The 17,964-nt window shown below is 42.5% G+C and overlaps 1 protein-coding gene across 8 annotated transcripts in view; it reads right to left on the minus strand.

Moving 5' to 3' along the window:
- Positions 1-17,964, minus strand: part of VEPH1 (ventricular zone expressed PH domain containing 1) — a 124,245-nt gene that overhangs the window by 32,523 nt on the left and 73,758 nt on the right. For 6 of the 8 annotated variants that reach the window (XM_053390360.1, XM_053390361.1, XM_053390359.1 and 3 more), the window contains 2 exons: positions 16,307-16,701; positions 3,756-3,895 (listed from right to left, as the gene is read on the minus strand). In XM_053390360.1, coding sequence (XP_053246335.1) covers positions 3,756-3,895; positions 16,307-16,701 — 535 coding nt within the window. Of the gene's footprint in view, positions 1-3,742; positions 3,896-16,306; positions 16,702-17,964 lie in introns of those variants that run through there. The other 2 variants (XM_053390364.1, XM_053390365.1) reach the window with 2 other exon arrangements.

Genomic DNA, 17,964 nt, shown 5'->3' on the forward strand with positions numbered 1-17,964 from the left:
AAAGAAACAATCCTAATAATTTCTGTATCAGGGAGAGAGCAGTGGGACAATGGATAATTTAAACTTTTCCCCTTCTCATGTCTTTCTGAGGCTTAGGCTAAGGAAGCCGAGGTACAGGCAGGCATGGCAACCCCGTCCTCAACACATTATAATTGATTCAAGCGACCTACACTATACAGTACATAAAACCTGAATCTGAAACCAGACTGTAACTGAAAGCAACAGGGTGATACTGTTATGCCCTGTCATTTAAAAAAAGATAAAAATTATAACTCCCAGGAAGTTACAGAATAAAGGGAAACCAATGTGGCACAGCGACTGCAGTACAATTATTAACCCAAAATTTAAAAAAAAATGTTTTCTTTTCCACTGTGTTTACCTTCAGTCTTCTAAATTCAATACAGTGGTACCTCAGGTTAAGTACTTAATTCATTCCGGAGGTCCATTCTTAACCTGAAACTGTTCTTAACCTGAAGCACCACTTTAGCTAATGGGGCCTCCTGCTGCCACCGTGCCGCCGGAGCACAATTTCTGTTCTCATCCTGAAGCAAAGTTCTTAACTGAGGTAATATTTCTGGGTTAGCAGAGTCTGTAACCTGAAGCATATGTAACCTGAAGTGTATGTAACCCAAGGTACCACTGTATTGTTAATACATGGCTTACTCCCATCTGTTATCATGTTTTCCTCAGTGCTGATTTTCATCTGTATTTAACTATTTCACCTTATTTTCCCCAAGACCAGGTTTTAACCTTATTCTTCAGTGAACTTGCTGGAGTATAGTAGCTTCATTCATCAATGGTGTCTTTGCTCCTTGCATTCCGCCCCCCCCCATTCAACATTCTTTCCCCATTAGCTCCTCCAATATACACTTCCTTTTAATATTCTTTATTTCCTTTATTTGATTCAATTAATTCTCTATTCTGTTCAGATTCACTCAGATGCTTCAGCCCTTACTTCAGTTTCTCTACTGATGTAGTTCCATATCCTTAACACCGATACCACAAGTTTCTCCTACCCTTGGCTTCTTAAATCCGCCTGGGGCAAGAAATATATTTTCTGATGTCTCAGAGACTGCTTCTGTGGGACCTTTGACAGAGTGCACACAATTATCTAAATAAACATTCAGTTTTTAGCCTCCGGTTAACTGTAAATAGATGAGACGCTCAAAGGAAGCGTGCAACTTGAAAGTTTTGCTGAATCATTGCCATAGTACATAAATGCAAATGGAAATGTTCCAATGGGTGTTAAGCTACCTGCCGATTGGTGCTCTTGGGATTCCTGCTAGTCCTGTTTCTTCAGCTTTGGCCAAGCATAATAGACATGCCACAGCTCAATAGCAGGAGTTGTGAATGGCAGGAGTGTCAATTTGTGATTGACAGGAGTGTCAACAGTAGTGACGGGCAGGTGTAATTAAGGAGGAAGGAGAAGGCTGTGAAGAGCTTCCAAGAGGAAAAGAAGCTTTCAGTTTCTGTGCCCCATGCTTTCTAGATTCAAATACCTGGTGAACAGGTCATGTTATTAAACACTGCACAACGTAAATAAATGCCAGCTATAACTTTGCGTGGCCAGGCAGAGACCCCCCAACCCCAGGCAACCCCCAAGAGGAATAATGACTCATGACAACCTGTTATGGGATTAAAATTGGCCACAACTTTATTAAACTTTCAGATGTAGGGAGACCTTGGCTTAGGCATTGGGCATTTATCCCTCCCAACCCCCGTCCGGGGATCTGGGGGACAGCAGGGTTATCCAAACTGTGTGGGGATTGGGCTGGCTCTGGAAAACGTATGTTCAAGCAGAGAGCCCACCCCCCATTTCGCCGCAATGCAGGGGAGAGCACTGACAACCTAACAGTGTATGGCCAGTGACTCCCTTCCACACAACCCCTTTAACAGTGAACCCTGGGATCGCCGCCGCAGGGGGGGGGCGTGGGTCATCGCTTCACACCCCCCCATTTAGAAAAGATAGACTAAAGGATTCCACCCAAGGCCTGAAACCGCCTTTGTTGCGATGTTTTGCTATGGGGAAGGCAAAACCTGCCAATGCAGGGAAATTCCTTCCCGGTCTTCAACAGCAACCATCAATGACCATAGCAGTGCCCTCATACCTGTAAAGAAGAGGTTAACCTGCAAAAAGAAGGTGTAAACTGAGAGGGGGCAGGGTGGGAGAAGCTCTGGAGCTGACTGAGGACTCCCAGGTAAGTTCAACCCTCTATTGTGAGTGAAGGGCGGTCCAAACCCTACCTGATCAACTCCCCTGGCAACACACCCAACTGGGATTGGTTAGCTGTCTGAGGTTAGTCTCCAGGTATCCAGCTTGGGGAGGTGAAGCCAGGGTGAATTGCCGGGGATCGTGTAGGATTGAGGGGCTGCACGCGACCCCGCAAAAAGCAACCCACCATTTGAGGTGGGGACAGCCCCATGTCAGAGAAAACATCTCTATGGGGTGCAATTTCGGTGGCAGAGAGGCAAACAAATTTGTGCGCATGGGTGAGTGGAAGAGATTCAAAGCAAGATTGTACGGTCTTCTCTTTGCTATATTGAAGATTTACGGCACAATCCTGTACTCAGAAGTAAGTCCCAATGGGTTCAGTGGAGCTTACATATTTCCCTTGCTGGGGATTAAGTACTATTGAACTTAACAGACCTTGCATCAGAGTGGGTATGTATATCACCACATTATAAATTGACGAAATGCAATGTATTTTAATATATATATATATGTGTGTGTGTGTGTGTGCGTGTGCGCTTCAGAGGAATATTGTGATCTGCAGTGGGGTGTTGTGGGGGGCGGGGGAGGACAACGCCTCCTTCCTCTGGTGCCTTTGTGTCTTGATTATTTGTCTCTGAATTAGGATATGTAAGAATAAAATGAAATTTGACAGCACTGAAATTGGGTTGGGATTCCTGGACTAATGCGCAGACTGGCTCTCTTCCTGCACACTGCCTTTCCCTTCAGTGGGAATGGGATACTGATACTGAGCTGTGTTTTGCTTTTCATTTGCACTGCCTGTTATTCATACTGTATTTAGACTATTGTGTAGATAGGAGTCAAAATATGAGAGCTGGAATCATCACATGGTAAAAAGAAAATCCGTCAAGAACATTAACATTGTTTGAAATGGGCCACATTTTCCATATTATTACAACTTGCATGCAAAAGCAATTTAGTCGGTCTTTATCCTTTTCCAGCATGATTGCAAAATCGAGTAAAATGTTGCGAAATAATTAAAATAAAATAAAAACCCAAACCACCAGAAGCAGCATACAGTACAGTTAAAGCTAAAGGCATGTTAAACAGCATTATTAGCAGACGAAAAATCACAATAATGACAATTCTAGAAGTCTGAGGCAGACATAACACTGGTTCCCTGAAAAATGTAGATTGCAAATCAATAACCTGCCCCCATTTCTGGTGCAATTCCCCATCCATTGCCCTGTTGGTATTAATGGTTTCGTGCTAGACCAATGCCAACTGTGGTTAATACAAGGACCAAAGTTCCTTGCAAAACGTCAATTTGGAAGCCCTTTCCAAATTCTGCCTTACAAGGAAAGCATAGTTAGCAATGACCCCGGTTAGTATCAGGGCCCCAGTAAATGCAAACCCAGAATAATAATACTCACCTCACAACAACAGTGATAAGGGTCAACAGCATCTCCAAAGAGATAATAATTTAGACTTTAGTTGGGGGTGGGGTGGGGGGAACCTTTAAATGATAAAAGTGCCACTATGGATACGTACATATTGCACACACCTGCTGAAAGAGAAACATGATGTGGATCCAAAGCTGAGGCTGTTGACTGATGAGAGTAAAACTGGATTTACTGTACAGGCAGTAATGTCCTTTCAGGGGACAGCTGAAGAACAACTTTGCTACACAACTTCTGACGGTATCTGGGGAGGAAATACATGTCATTAGCATCAGCTGTTATTATTTAATGGAAACCTAAGCATGATTATTTTACACTTAAGGCTTGTACTCTTCGCTGATACCTAGTACTGTGGTGTTATGGCATGTTATAAAATTCATCCCTACGGAGGGGTGTGGTAAGGTAACATCCGCCAACAAACTTAACAAATCCATAACAAACATTAGGGATGTGATTCTGAGCCCTGCACACACATACTTTTCATTCTTTACTATGAAATTTCATTTGTATGTTAGAAAATGACCATACATGCAAGGACAAGTCCTTCTTATGGATAATAAATAAGAAGGTCATGTTCCTGTCTACACGGAACTCTAGATGCAACCCACTGTTTGGACGTACCACTTCATGGTTGCATACAAACTAGAAAGTCTTCTTTTTTACTTCATAATAAACACCAGCAGTTTCTCTCGTGTCTTAAGTGCATCTAAATTTCTGAGGTCATGCAGAAATGGATAGATCTCTCAGTGTGCTGTCACTTTGGCCCAAATGGACAAGCCAACGTTTGTTTAGCTATCTCCTCAGAATAGTGTTTGCAGAACGTCATAGGTGACAAACCATCACATTGGCAGTACTGAACACCCAAACAACTGCCGGGCAATGAAACTACAAGAGGAGGAGGAGACTGCCAGATTCTTTTATCTTCTGTTGCTGCAAAAAGTATTAAGTCCAACGGTAGGCATATTTTAAGTATTATAAATTATATATCTGGTTTTTTGGTTTATCTCATGCCTTATATTTATATGCCTAGTCCACAAGGACTAGCTTTTTAAGCAGATTCCTTAGCTTTCAAATGAGTTGTACACAACACACTCGCTTCTTCGACAAGTGTGAATCTTTTCCACCTGATCTTTCTTAAATAAATAAATAAATAAATAAATAAATCTGCATTCAGTTTGAATTCACAATCTTGCTTACTAAAGTATACTTGGTTAACCACTGTTCACTGTTGGCTATTGTTTAATCAGTGGGTTCCATGATTAAAAAGCTTCTTAATTTATGTTAACTAATAGGCACTTTGAGGCCTAAAAACACATCCTCCAGTTTAAACATAATTTGTAGCTTTACTTTAAAACCTGCAGCTGTCATCGTGGTCTTTTTTATTTTTAGTAATTGTTAATTGAAGAAGAATCTTCCATTTTGTCATTGAACAGAACCACAGTGAGACACAGAAGAAACGTATTTATGTGGCATCTATTTCGTGGTACTAGCCCAAACAAAACGTTCATTCACATGAAACAAATCAGAAACCACAAGCCAGAATCTGCAAATTTCATTTCATTTAAAAAAAACACACACACACATACAAATGAAACATAGATTTGGCAGTCTCTGATATCTATCTTTTAACTCACATCTACTATATTCAGAAGTAATTTTCTTCCAAAATAAAAATAAAAAATGCAAGGACGAACTCATCCTCACCACAGTATCAAAGGGAGATCCACATGAGTCTGTGTGGCTGTGTTCAGACACCATGATAAATTACAGTAGATTGGGTAGAGCTATCCCTTTGTTCAGTCCTGTCTGTCTGTTCCCCATTCCTGACTCGGGAGCAGACCACCCCACCAATAAATAGTAGAAGATAGTGTGCTAGAAAAACTGAGCCACAATGTGTTTAGCATGAAATCTGTGGAGAAAGACCATCAGTTTGTATTTTTTTAGCATTTTAAATAGTGGGTAGATCACAATGACCTAAGCACACAGGAACCTGAGGTTTAATGCTTTTTGCCGCAGCCTTACTACCGCTGAAAACCATCCCTGAAAAATGGCATTAGTCCCAGAGAAAAAGCTCCCACTGGTGCCAATGGGAGCATTCCCCCCCCCGGGTCTGTGATAGCAGTGTGGTGACTGGTGAGAGTGATTTTTGTTGGGACCATGGTGAGTTGTGAAAGGGTTAAGTCTCCCCTTTCTGCATATTGTGGTTCTGATGAAAATTGCACCCCACATGCTATTATTATCGTTTGTTTTTTTTAAAAAATAAAATAATAATAATAATAATAATAATAATAATAATAATAATAATTTTTTTATTTATAACCCGCCCATCTGGCTGAGTTTCCCCAGCCACTCTGGGCGGCTCCCAATCAGTGTTAAAAACAGTACAGCGTTACATATTAAAAACTTCCCTGAACAGGGCTGCCTTAAGATGTCTTCTGAATGTCAGGTAATTATTTATCTCTTTGACATCTGATGGGAGGGCGTTCCACAGGGCGGGCGCCACTACCGAGAAGGCCCTCTGTCTGGTTCCCTGTAGCCTCACTTCTCGCAATGAGGGAACCGCCAGAAGGCCCTCGGCGCTGGATCTCAGTGTCCGGGCTGAACGATGGGGGTGGAGACGCTCCTTCAGGTATACAGGACCGAGGCCGTTTAGGGCTTTAAAGGTCAGCACCAACACTTTGAATCGTGCTCGGAAACGTACTGGGAGCCAATGCAGATCTCTCAGAACCGGTGTTATGTGGTCCCGGCGGCCACTCCCAGTCACCAGTCTAGCTGCCGCATTCTGGATTAATTGCAGTTTCCGGGTCACCTTCAAAGGTAGCCCCACGTAGAGCGCGTTGCAGTAGTCCAAGCGTGAGATAACTAGAGCATGCACCACTCTGGCGAGACAGTTCGCGGGCAGGTAGGGTCTTAGCCTGCGTACCAGGTGGAGCTGGTAGACAGCTGCCCTGGACACAGAGTTAACCTGCGCCTCCATGGACAGCTGTGAGTCCAAAATGACTCCCAGGCTGCGCACCTGGTCCTTCAGGGGCACAGTTACCCCATTCAAGACCAGGGAATCCCCCACACCAACCCGCTCCCTGTCCCCCAAAAACAGTACTTCTGTCTTGTCAGGATTCAACCTCAATCTGTTAGCCGCCATCCATCCTCCAACCGCCTCCAGGCACTCACACAGGACCTTCACCGCCTTCACTGGTTCTGATTTAAAGGAGAGGTAGAGCTGGGTGTCATCTGCATACTGATGAACACCCAGTCCAAACCCCCTGATGATCTCTCCCAGCGGCTTCATATAGATATTAAAAAGCATGGGGGAGAGGACAGAACCCTGAGGCACCCCACAAGTGAGAGCCCAGGGGTCTGAACACTCATCCCCCACCACCACTTTCTGGACATGGCCCAGGAGGAAGGAGCGGAACCACTGTATGACAGTGCCCCCAGCTCCCAGCCCCTCTAGACGGTCCAGAAGGATGTTATGGTCGATGGTGTCAAAGGCCGCTGAGAGATCCAGCAGAACTAGGAAACAGCTTCCTAATGAGATGTTTAAAATCACATATAGTTTGACCCCCAAAAACGTATCAAGTCTGAGCAACGTTGGACACTGCTGAATGGGAGAGGAGGGATGAAATTCATCCTTTTTCCTTTCCCCCCGGAATTCCTGGAATTCCCTATATTGTCTGAAGTAGAACATTTTCTTGACTCTTGGGAAAGTTGTGCTTCCTGTTCCCCTGGCATTCCACAAGGTCCAAAGCCGTTCTTGATTATTCTGTAATGCTTTCTCCACTCTGGATTCTATTATTTCTATCAGTGACTTTGAGACTTAAGAAGCTCACATAGGAACAGCTACCCGCAAGATAACCAAATATGTATATGATTAAGGGCCACAAAATGTAATAGTTTTCCAGACTTTCCTCCACCACTTAAAAGTTAGACAGGAGATGCCAACCATAGCTTGTATTAAACTTCATTTGATGCTGTTTTGAAGCAGTAAAGTCAACAATCTATTCAAGATGGAGCTGCATATATGGCTAGAAAAAGTAAGGGAATAAAGTAAAATTAGATAGATGATAGATGATAGATAGATAGATAGATAGATAGATAGATAGATAGATGATAGATAGATAGATAGGATCAGTGCAGATTAAATGACCATTTAATTCTTTATATTTTTGAAGGCTCCAGTGAATCCCAAAATCTTGTCTTCTTTTAACAACAGTCTAATACTGTTCTAATGGGGAAACTGAGGTCCTCCAGATGTTGAACAACAGCTTTTTAAAATATATATATTAATTTATTATTTACACCCCGCCCATCTGGCTGGGTTTCCATCATCATGGTCCGCTGACAATGCTAGCTGGGACTTACTGGTGTTGAAGCCCATAACAATGAGGCTGGATGAGAACTATTTCATCCATTCATATTCATCAGCTTTCACTTTCTTCGAGCAACATCTCTGCTGACTCGTCTTTATGAATGTCCCAAGCTAAATTAGGCATTGAGGAAGATGACTGTCATCTGTAAATGCAAGTGATTATACTATGCCTCTTCACCAAAGGCTCCGAATGACCAAAATATGCTTTCTGAAGTGGGCAAGAATTGAAGGCCATATACATGACATAAGCTGTGGGAACTATAAGGTGCTGGGAATTATAGCTCTGTCAGGCATAAACAACAGTTCATAGAATTCTCCAGGGGAAGCTGTGTGCTTTAAACGTATGGTATGCATACGGCCTTAATGTCCTTAACTGTTATGTACCTTTTTATTTTATTTGACCAAACTGCGGGAGGCAGTGGAAGACAGGAGTGCCTGGCGTGTTCTGGTCCATGGGGTCACAAAAAGTCGGACACGACTAAATGACTAAACAACAACAACCTTTTTATCGGGCTGTATGAATTTAACCAGAGCCTGGCGTGCTCTGGGCCATGGGGTCACGAAGAATCGGACACGACTAAACGACTAAACAACAACAATGAATTTAATCTCGTTCCAGCAAAATGATCAACAAACAGTGGGAAGAGAACAGTAGCTGTACGCAAATAGAACTGAGATTAGCGTATTTGGGACCTGTGCTTTTTCACTTGTTTGTTAATGATCCAGAGCTTGGGGTAGGCACTGAGGTAGGCAAGATTGCTGGTGATACAAAATTGCTGAAGAAAAGGGAATTGTGGGGATCTCCAAACCTCCCATGCTGGCAAAGCCATACAAGGGGAGGAGGCAGACACACAGACACTTGTAAACATGATATTGGCTATTATTACAGATTACTGATAAACAGTATGGAAACTACCTTTGGAAACAGGTGGAACGTAATAAATAATAAAAGCCGCAGGCATTGCGATAAGCATTTATCACAAGCCATACCCTAAGCAGTAGGAAATCTCTGCACAATAAGAGACCCATCACGCTCTGAAATATGGGGAATTTCTTTAAATCAACAACATATGGTGACCTTACATAGTATCCCTTTCTGTGTTTTCCTTGTGGCAGTACGCAAGTCGATTATTCGGTTATTGTGAACACATTTGACCTTTGCAGGTTAACAAAGGAAGGTTAGAAAATGCATTCCATGAAAGACAAAAGAGAAAAGGCAGAGCTCTAAAGCTACAGGAAAATGGCTGCATGGATGAATTTAAAGTAACAGCCTGGATGAAGTGTGGATATTTCCCCTTGCTCAGACTGCTGCTTGCTCCTTATGTCATTGCTGGCATTTAGCTATCCACTTCTCTTGCATCAGATCTAAGCCTTGGCCCTTCTTTGGGATGGAAGACTCACAATCAGAGGCCAGGGAATGGTCTAACAGTATGAAGTACCACTACCATTGTTCAGGCTTAGATGTGTCCCTGCTAGGATGGGAAGAGGGCCCTCATTTCATCTGCATTCATCTTCTTGGAGAAATAAAGGTGCAATACAGCTACTGCAATCCCTTATTTGACTTGTGCATTTTCAACCATACGCTGGTTGAAATTGTGCAAGCCAAGTCCCAGGCAAGGTGGGCAGCCCTTAAAAGCCCTTTTCACACCGGGTCCACTTGGGGTTTCCTGGCACAAAAAGAGCTTTCAGCTCACTGCCTTGCTTGCTGGTCAAAGCCCACTCACATGTTTGGGCATACGGTGGTACCTTGGTTCTCGAACAGCTTAGTTGTTGAACAAATCGGCTCCAGAACACTGCAAACCCAGAAGTAAGTGTTCCGGTTTGCAAACGTTTTCCAGAAGCTGAATATCTGACACAGCTTCCAATTGAGTGCAGGAAGCTTCTGCAGCCAATCAGAAGCCGTGCCTTGGTTTTCCAATGGTTTCAGGAGTCGAATGGACTCCCGGAATGGATTTAGTTCAAGAACCAAGGTACCACTGTACTTAAGAGTTTCTGTGCACATGGGAAACTGATTCATTCTAAATCCACAATTTTCAGGAGCATAACACCAGTCTTTAGAACAGCTTTAAAACACTGCATAACAACCCAAAATGCACTGGAAAGCAGCAGCAGCAGCAGCAGCAGCAGCAGCAGCAGCAGCAGAAGAAGAAGAAGAAGAAGAAGAAGAAGAAGAAGAAGAAGAAGAAGAAGAATGCTAATCTAGGTGGTAATCAGTAGTGCAAGAAGCCAATGTCCATCCGAGTGTAACTGCCTGAGAAGGCAAAACTTGCAGAGAAAAATGTCCATAGCTTCTTGAAGGGCAAGACGGAAATTTCCATATAAAGGAATAAATTCATAAAACATGAAAATAATCACCTGGGACATGTATGATCATGAGGATTTATTCTCTCTATGTGTCCATATGAACAGTCCAAACAAGGATATGCAGATATACTTCAGGATTCAGAGTATATCACAGGAAAAAGGCAGTAATAGGTGTAAAGTGTAATGCTGAAACCAGCCCTTTAGTTCGTTTCACAGTAGCTTAAAGTTTAATCAAAATGGCCAACAGCAAGCAACTTACGGTGCCTGTTTGGCAGCAGCATAAAGATTCAGCTGATGGGGAAACTGCTTACACCAGTGTTTACTACACACCCACCCACCCACACCCACTCCACTTCTGATCCATTCCAAACCACCTCACAGAAACAGAACCTCTGCTCCCTTCCCAAGGAGTTTCTAGCTCTGAAGTAAGATTTCCCTAGCAATTAAAGCAAACATTTTAGGTGATGTGGGAGTTCCATGATAGGAATTATCAACCTATATTTCTTTTACAGAAAGCAGCTATTGAGAAGAGCCCCGGTCAGGACTGTGGCATCAGGGGAAGAAGGTTTAACTCTTCCCCACATTGCACTTCCTCGCCCTCTGAAAATTATCCACTGAAGCTGCTATCCGCACCCATTGGAAAAGGTAAGGCCATGCAGAGCTGTGACATCTGGCTAAATAATGCCCCCCTCCTAGTCATGAAAATGGGAGAAGGTCCTTAATTCTATTTCTGAGCAGCAGATTAGTGCCCCTCTTATAATACTGGCTGTGCTGCCATGGGTACTAAAGTGCAATTGGTAAAGGCAGCCTACATAGAAGAACAGGTTTGAGTGTTGGCATGTGAACTTTTCACAGTATGGGAACAGTACTTTTGGGTCTGGAGCTTAACATCAGATTTAAATAATAAGAGGCCAGCTAATTTTTTATTTTTGGCATAGTGAAAACACAACTGATTTTCAGAAATGCTGCTCTGCGTCTCTGCAAGTTTGTGGTTGCATTGAGCTAGCAGAAGCCCATGTGTTCTCAATCATGCTTTGGCTCATGCCATGCTTAAATTTATCAAAAGGTTCCAGAAGCAAGCACTGCAGGGGAGCAGTGATCTTTCCCATCTATCCCATCATATGGTACTAATTATCTCACAGCACAGCATAAAACATAACACCAACCAAATTCAGACCAAGGGCAGTCTTGCCCTAGTTATCAAGGGGAATTCTGTCATACACTCCATCAAATATTTGCTGTTTAAGTTTATATCCTACAGAAAATAATAAAAGCAAGGGGGGAAAGCCAATGCAGAGCTTAAGACAAAACTTTACAACTGTCGTACCAATTTGCTTTCCCCCAATCTAACATAAAATGCACAATAACTCACCAAAACTACTTATGAAAACTATGCAGCATTGAAATATAATATGATGATTTATGCGACGGAATGCGAGCTATCATGGACACTGATGGGAATTTCATTTCAGCTGGTCACTTCAGTTGTAGGGCTTTCTAAAAGTTTTCATTCTTATGTTCAAGTGTCAGCTGGAAGTGGGAACCAGCTCCAAGGAAAATCCCCAAAGCCCTATTCAGGCAATCAGTATCTGTGGGTACCAAACAAAGGAAACATCTTTTTGGAATGTGTGGGGCTAGCTCTCATGACAATCACAAATATGCCGGCCAATGCAATAATAGTCTTGCATGAGAATAGGGTTTCTGACACAGTCAGGAACCCTGTTTGACTAGGGCTCTTATTTACATGTTTGAAACCCTACATGCACAGAAGCACCTATTCAGGCTAACACAATTCATGTGTCAGCCAGTGGCCTGGCTGGCAGTTGTGTTGTTGTCAAGAGGATGAGGCTAGACCTGTATGTTATCACAGGATCCTTCATGTGGTCAGAACCAAATGTCTGAATGAAGCTATCTTTGCTATCATACTAGCTCAATAGAAGGCTCTTAGGACAGAACCTTTTATGTGTAAAGTCCATAAAAACAGGCTAATGTCAATCAGATAATAGGTGGACATCTAAGGCCACTGCTTAAAATTAGCTGTGATTTTAGCAATACATTTCCCACTTGTTTCCTGTCTTACATGCTGTTGATCGTAAGGTCACAATATTGACTGCATTGATCTCATGTGTGCAGGCAACCTGAGAATGATCTCAAAATATGTCAAAGTAATCAATTTCTGTAAGATCAAACAGGAAAAAGAAAAATATCCTGTTCTACTAGATATATACAGAAATAGAACCGGCTGGAAATCCCAGCCAACAAAGTCCAACTAGATTTAATAAACGAACTGGTCCTCCAGGAAATTATAAACCAGTAAGCCTAGCTTTGTAGTAAGCAAAATTCCTGAAACGCAGATAAGAAGGAAGATCGCAAGACATCTGGAGAAATATAAGCTGATGAAAACTACCCCTCCTTGTTTTGTTTTTAAATTAAAAGAGAAACAGGTGGAAAAGATGGTAATTTTTTGAAAGTAAGGAAGAAAGATGAAATATTGTGGTTGTCGGTGCATTGGATCTAGAAGCTATTTCATATATAAATATTAAATAAGTGATCTTGGATGGAATTAAGCAAGATGTAAAGCAGGTTCTTTATTAAATTTAACAGATCAGTTTTTTATGGTTTGGATCTTGTTTCTTCCCCCTCTGAAATACCTAAGCACTAAACTTGAGCTCCAAGTTATGCAGCCCAATTCTAGAACTACTTCTGCTTACTGAGTGCCCTGGGACTTACTCCTAGCTAAGCATGTATAAGATTGCAGCCTCATAGACATAAATATGAACCTGTGCCAGGTTGTCATGGGGTTTGATTTTCACAACAAAAGATAACATTTCTAGCCAAGCAAAGGGCACTCCTAAACTAACTAAATAGCCATTCACTTCAAAATTGCTACCCAACTCAAGCAAAGTCCTTGCCGGGAACAGGAGGCGGGAGAGTTACTCTTAGGGTGGCCGCATAAGGCCTGCTAAAGAAGAAGTGTACCACTGAAGAGAGAGCAAAATAGGGTGCAGGAGTGCATAAAACTTGCACACACTAATTTATATGTGTTGATGCAAATTTGGAATAATTAACTGCTGTATAATTAACTAGAAAGGCTGTGCATCCCTCCACAGTGGGGCTGTGGGGCTTGTGTGCTTGCTGCTCAGGAGATAACTGCTAAGGCGCAACTTCAAGCTGTCTGCTTCCATCCCTTCTTCTGGGTCTGTACTTTAAGAACTGGATGGGACAACTCTTCAAATAGAGGAGTCCTTCAAATTGTGGATTGTCCGCAGGCAACCCTTCAAATAGAGTGTTATCCTCTGTAAAGTGGGATACATAGTTATAAGAACCATAACAGCTAGGGCTTATCCACACTTACCTTTCCGCCACACTTTTCAGGCACAGTCTGCACTTTAAAACTCTCTGTCTGATGGCCCCACTGTTTTTCTCTGAAGCTTGCCCCACGAAAACCTGCTCTTTAAAGCTGAATTGGAGCAAACAACAATCCACAGAAAACCTGAATAGCTGTTTGCTCCAATTCAGCTTTAAAGAGTGGGTTTTTGAGGGGGAAGCTCTGGAGCAAAAAAGAGGGCACTTGGACATGGACCTGTGCTTGGAAAGAACCATAGAATTTTAGAGTTGTAAGGGATCCTGAGGATCATCTAGTCCAACCCCTGCAATGCAGGAATATGCAGCTGTCCCATACGGGGATCGAACCTGCAACCTTGGCATTATCAGAACCATGTTCCAACCAACTGAGTTATCCAGGCTGAGTGGGGCAAAAGTGTGGATAAGCCCATCGTTTAACTATGGCAAACTGAAGCTTTATGTGAATCACAATCCTTTTCCTTTCTTGCCAAGAGAGGACTCAATAGCAGGGCCTATATCACACCATTGCTAAATCATTGTATGAGAAAAGCTACCAGTGGAACAAGTTTCCTGCACTCTGGGATCTCCTAGGTCTTTGAAGGGGTCCTTAAATAGATTAAGTGAAGTTTCCCTAAAGAAATATAGAACAAGGAATTAAACTGGTTTCTCAACTGTAGGTTTCATTAAATCTTAAAGGCATTTCTATACAAATTCTCACTGATTTGTTGACTAACTGCTCAAAGCTGCACCAGTAAGCAACACTCACCTGAATCCCAAGTGTGTTTACCCAAAGTATACCCAACCCTCCAAATGCCCTGAAAATACCGGGATTGTCATGAAAATCCTTAAGTCATCATGGCTCTCACTTTCTCACGCACAGTCCCAAATTTCCAAGGGTCTTACTGGAAGTTCAGGTATGTGCATCCATTTAACACATTTCTATGCCTCCTGCTCCCTTGTCCCCCCCCATTCAACATGGTGTCACTTCCTGTTTTTATGTGCATGTGTGCAAACAAATATACTTCTGCCTACCTAGAGAGCACCCTGAATATGTATTTTTAAGTGGGATTATTTTGCTTTTCAAAATGATAGATGCTTCCCGAGAACACTAATGACAGAAATAATGTTTCATTTTAAAGGTATATAGAAGTTCTGAGACAACTGAAGTGGCAGTTCTGAGAACTCTTCGTACTTATACCTTGTATATTGCAGTACAGTCATGTTGCAACAAATTGTTAGTCATGTGTGGTTTGACACAGATTGTGTATTCACTATACTCCTTACATTTAATATTAATAAAATTGCAGCAAATTCCAGTTTGGCTAATGCAACACCATACAGCTGCGTATTATTTGTATTAGGAACTTGTGAACAGTTTCTTAAGAAATGGGTGGGATGAAGAAGAGTCTAGCTCTTGATGTACCAATTGCAGAAATTAAAGAAGTTCAGACTGCAGCCAAATTTCAGAACAAGTAGTTTATGGAGTTTTGGAAATATTAGCTAAGTGTTCCACGTGCAATGGACATGAAGGCATGGCTGTGCATGTATGGAGTATCAGTCACCTCAATCTAACAACGTGTCTTACTCTGGGAATTTTACCTCAATAATCTTACTTAAGGAATTCTCAGGAAATTACAACAGTAAAAGAGAATTCTACAATAATGGCACAGTTTAATTACTGGAGTCACCATGCTAAAAGCTTTGGTTCACATTGAAATGAACCCAGTAGGATACAACTGTGGGGAAATTAGGAGGGCTTCTCATTCATTCATTCATTCGTTCGTTCGTTCGTTCGTTCATTGAATTTATATACTGCCCTATACCCGGAGGTCTCAGGGCAGTTCACACAAAAAGTATCACAATATATAAAATCAAAATAAAAGCAATAATCCAATTACCCCCCCCCTGAAAAAAGAGCCACATTTTAAAGGGTATAGGATGTTGATTAGGTCAGCCAAAGGCCTGGTTAAAAAGGAACGTTTTTGCCTGGCGCCTAAAGGTGTGTAATGAAGGCGCCAGGCAAACTTCCCTGGGGAGAGCATTCCACAGACGGGGAGCCACTGCAGAGAAGGCCCGTTCTCGTGTTGCCACCTTCCTGACCTCTCAGGGAGGAGGCACATGAAGGAGGGCCTCAGAAAATTATCTCTGCAGGTGATCATGGTGATCTAGCCAGTGTAAAAGAGACAAGGCGGTCTTTCAGGTAACCTGGTCCTAAACCTTTTAGGGCTTTATACACTAGAAGTAATACTTGGAACTTAGTTCATTGCATTCATGACCAACTAATTCATTACAGTGGGTCTACTACTCTGAGCATAAGCTAGTTAGATACAACCCATGAAAAAGAGTCCTGGGAACTCTGAGCACATATAGGACTTGTTAGTGGAAGCACACAGCAAGCATGCAAGGGCAGCCTGCTAGCAGGTCCTTTATGAGGTAAAGCACAATGAAGCACAGAAACAACGCAGAGGCAAGAAGGAATCTCAAGACAGTGCCTTTTAAAACAACGCTGTTATGCAGAAACACGTTTCAGCTAGTGAAAAGAACTCATGCTTAGAGGAGGCTGGTTGACAGCTTAAAAGAAGGTCCTAAAGTATTTTCTAAAATGCTCCCATCATTTCAAAGGGTCAGGCCTCTTACCTTCAATAACACACTCATCTGGGAGAGGAATTTTCTTCCCCATCTCCATGACATATGCTTTCACTTTAGAGAGATTTTCCTTTAAGTGAAAGTAAAGCTTATCTTGATACTCGGCAGGATTCTGTATTGTCTTCGGGCTCCCTTCATGGCAGTTTTCTTTAACGGGTTCTGGCAGATTCTCTGGTTCTGTACATTTGATACTTGGGTGCGAAAGTGAAGACTGTTCCAGCTGCGACTCTTCAGTGTCTGCACTGGAAGGCAATTTGTCGGCTTCTTGGCTCAGATAGATATCTGTGAAAGAGATGCCGGCTGTAACATCTCCATTCTCCATCTCTTGTCCATTGTCAGAATGAACACTCCTCAAACGGACAGCATGCAAAGCTAGACTTTTGGACCTGCAGTGTAAACAAAGGCAGGAACAAATGGCTTGGGCAAAAGGCAAAATGGACTGTGGTGCATGGCGGGGGGAGGGGAAGAGTAAGAACCTTAATTAGCTCCAAACCATAATTAGCACCAAACGATAGTTGCTTTATAGGGACGCGGGTGGCGCTGTGGGTTAAACCACAGAGCCTAGGACTTGCTGATCAGAAGGTCGACAGTTCGAATCCCCGCAACAGGTGAGCTCCCGTTGCTCGGTCCCTGCTCCTGCCAACCTAGCAGTTCGAAAGCACGTCAAAGGTAAACGGCATTTCCGTGCGCTGCTCTGGTTCACCAGAAGCGGCTTAGTCATGCTGGCCACATGCTGGCTAGCTGTACGCCTGCTCCCTCGGCCAATAAAGTGAGATGAGTGCCGCAACCCCAGAGTCAGCCATGACTGGACCTAATGGTCAGGGGTCCTTTACTATAGTTCTTTTGCATAAACCGAAGCTGATTTCCTCAAACCAGTCTGGGATGATGGTCTGGGATTCTGGTTTGTGCAAACCTATTGTACTTGTCAGGTTAAATTGCAAGCTATTATTTGCTGCTAACAAAAAGTTTGATTGTGAAGGAAGGAGAGAGGTAAGGAGGGAACATAAAAGCTCGAGGCTCACTGCTGATATTTGCTGATCATCTCATTGTGGCCAACACCTTATCTAATAATATCCAAATCCAAAATCAATACAGTGACTCAGAGTATATACCACATAAACTACTGAAAAAATTAATCACACTGCACAGCAGAAATAACCATTCAAAATGGCCATATCTATTGCAAGTATTTTTGTTTGTTAGCCTTCTTTCCAATAATTAAGGAAATACACAGTTTTGTCCTTGAGAAATGAGCGAACCTCATAGATGATTCATCTTTTCCCGCTGAAAACAGATGTGACCTCTATTGAAAACTTAAACTTTTTTAAAAGTTTCAACTGATGTTGTCAGCTGCAACTTGCGTGCCAAGCAAATTCGTAAGAATGGGTCTGGGATGTAGGTGCACTGCTTTAATGGAATTTCAGTGTAAATTTATGCTCTTCTGCCTTTGAGATTAACACAGAAAACTATCCAAGTTTCAACAAAGGCAAAAGCTGCTCCCTCCTTACCACTCGGTGAAGCCTTCTATTATCAAATGAGTGGATGGCTTTTGCCAGTCTTATACAGTATCTGTCAGTTCTGCCCCTGCCCACTTGCAACTTGAGTCCTTTTGGGCTATTCACCCCTATGTTATTGTAATTAGGTGGAGG

The sequence above is a fragment of the Podarcis raffonei genome, chromosome 5, assembly GCF_027172205.1.
Source record: "Podarcis raffonei isolate rPodRaf1 chromosome 5, rPodRaf1.pri, whole genome shotgun sequence".
NCBI classification, from domain to species: Eukaryota; Metazoa; Chordata; class Lepidosauria; order Squamata; family Lacertidae; genus Podarcis; species Podarcis raffonei.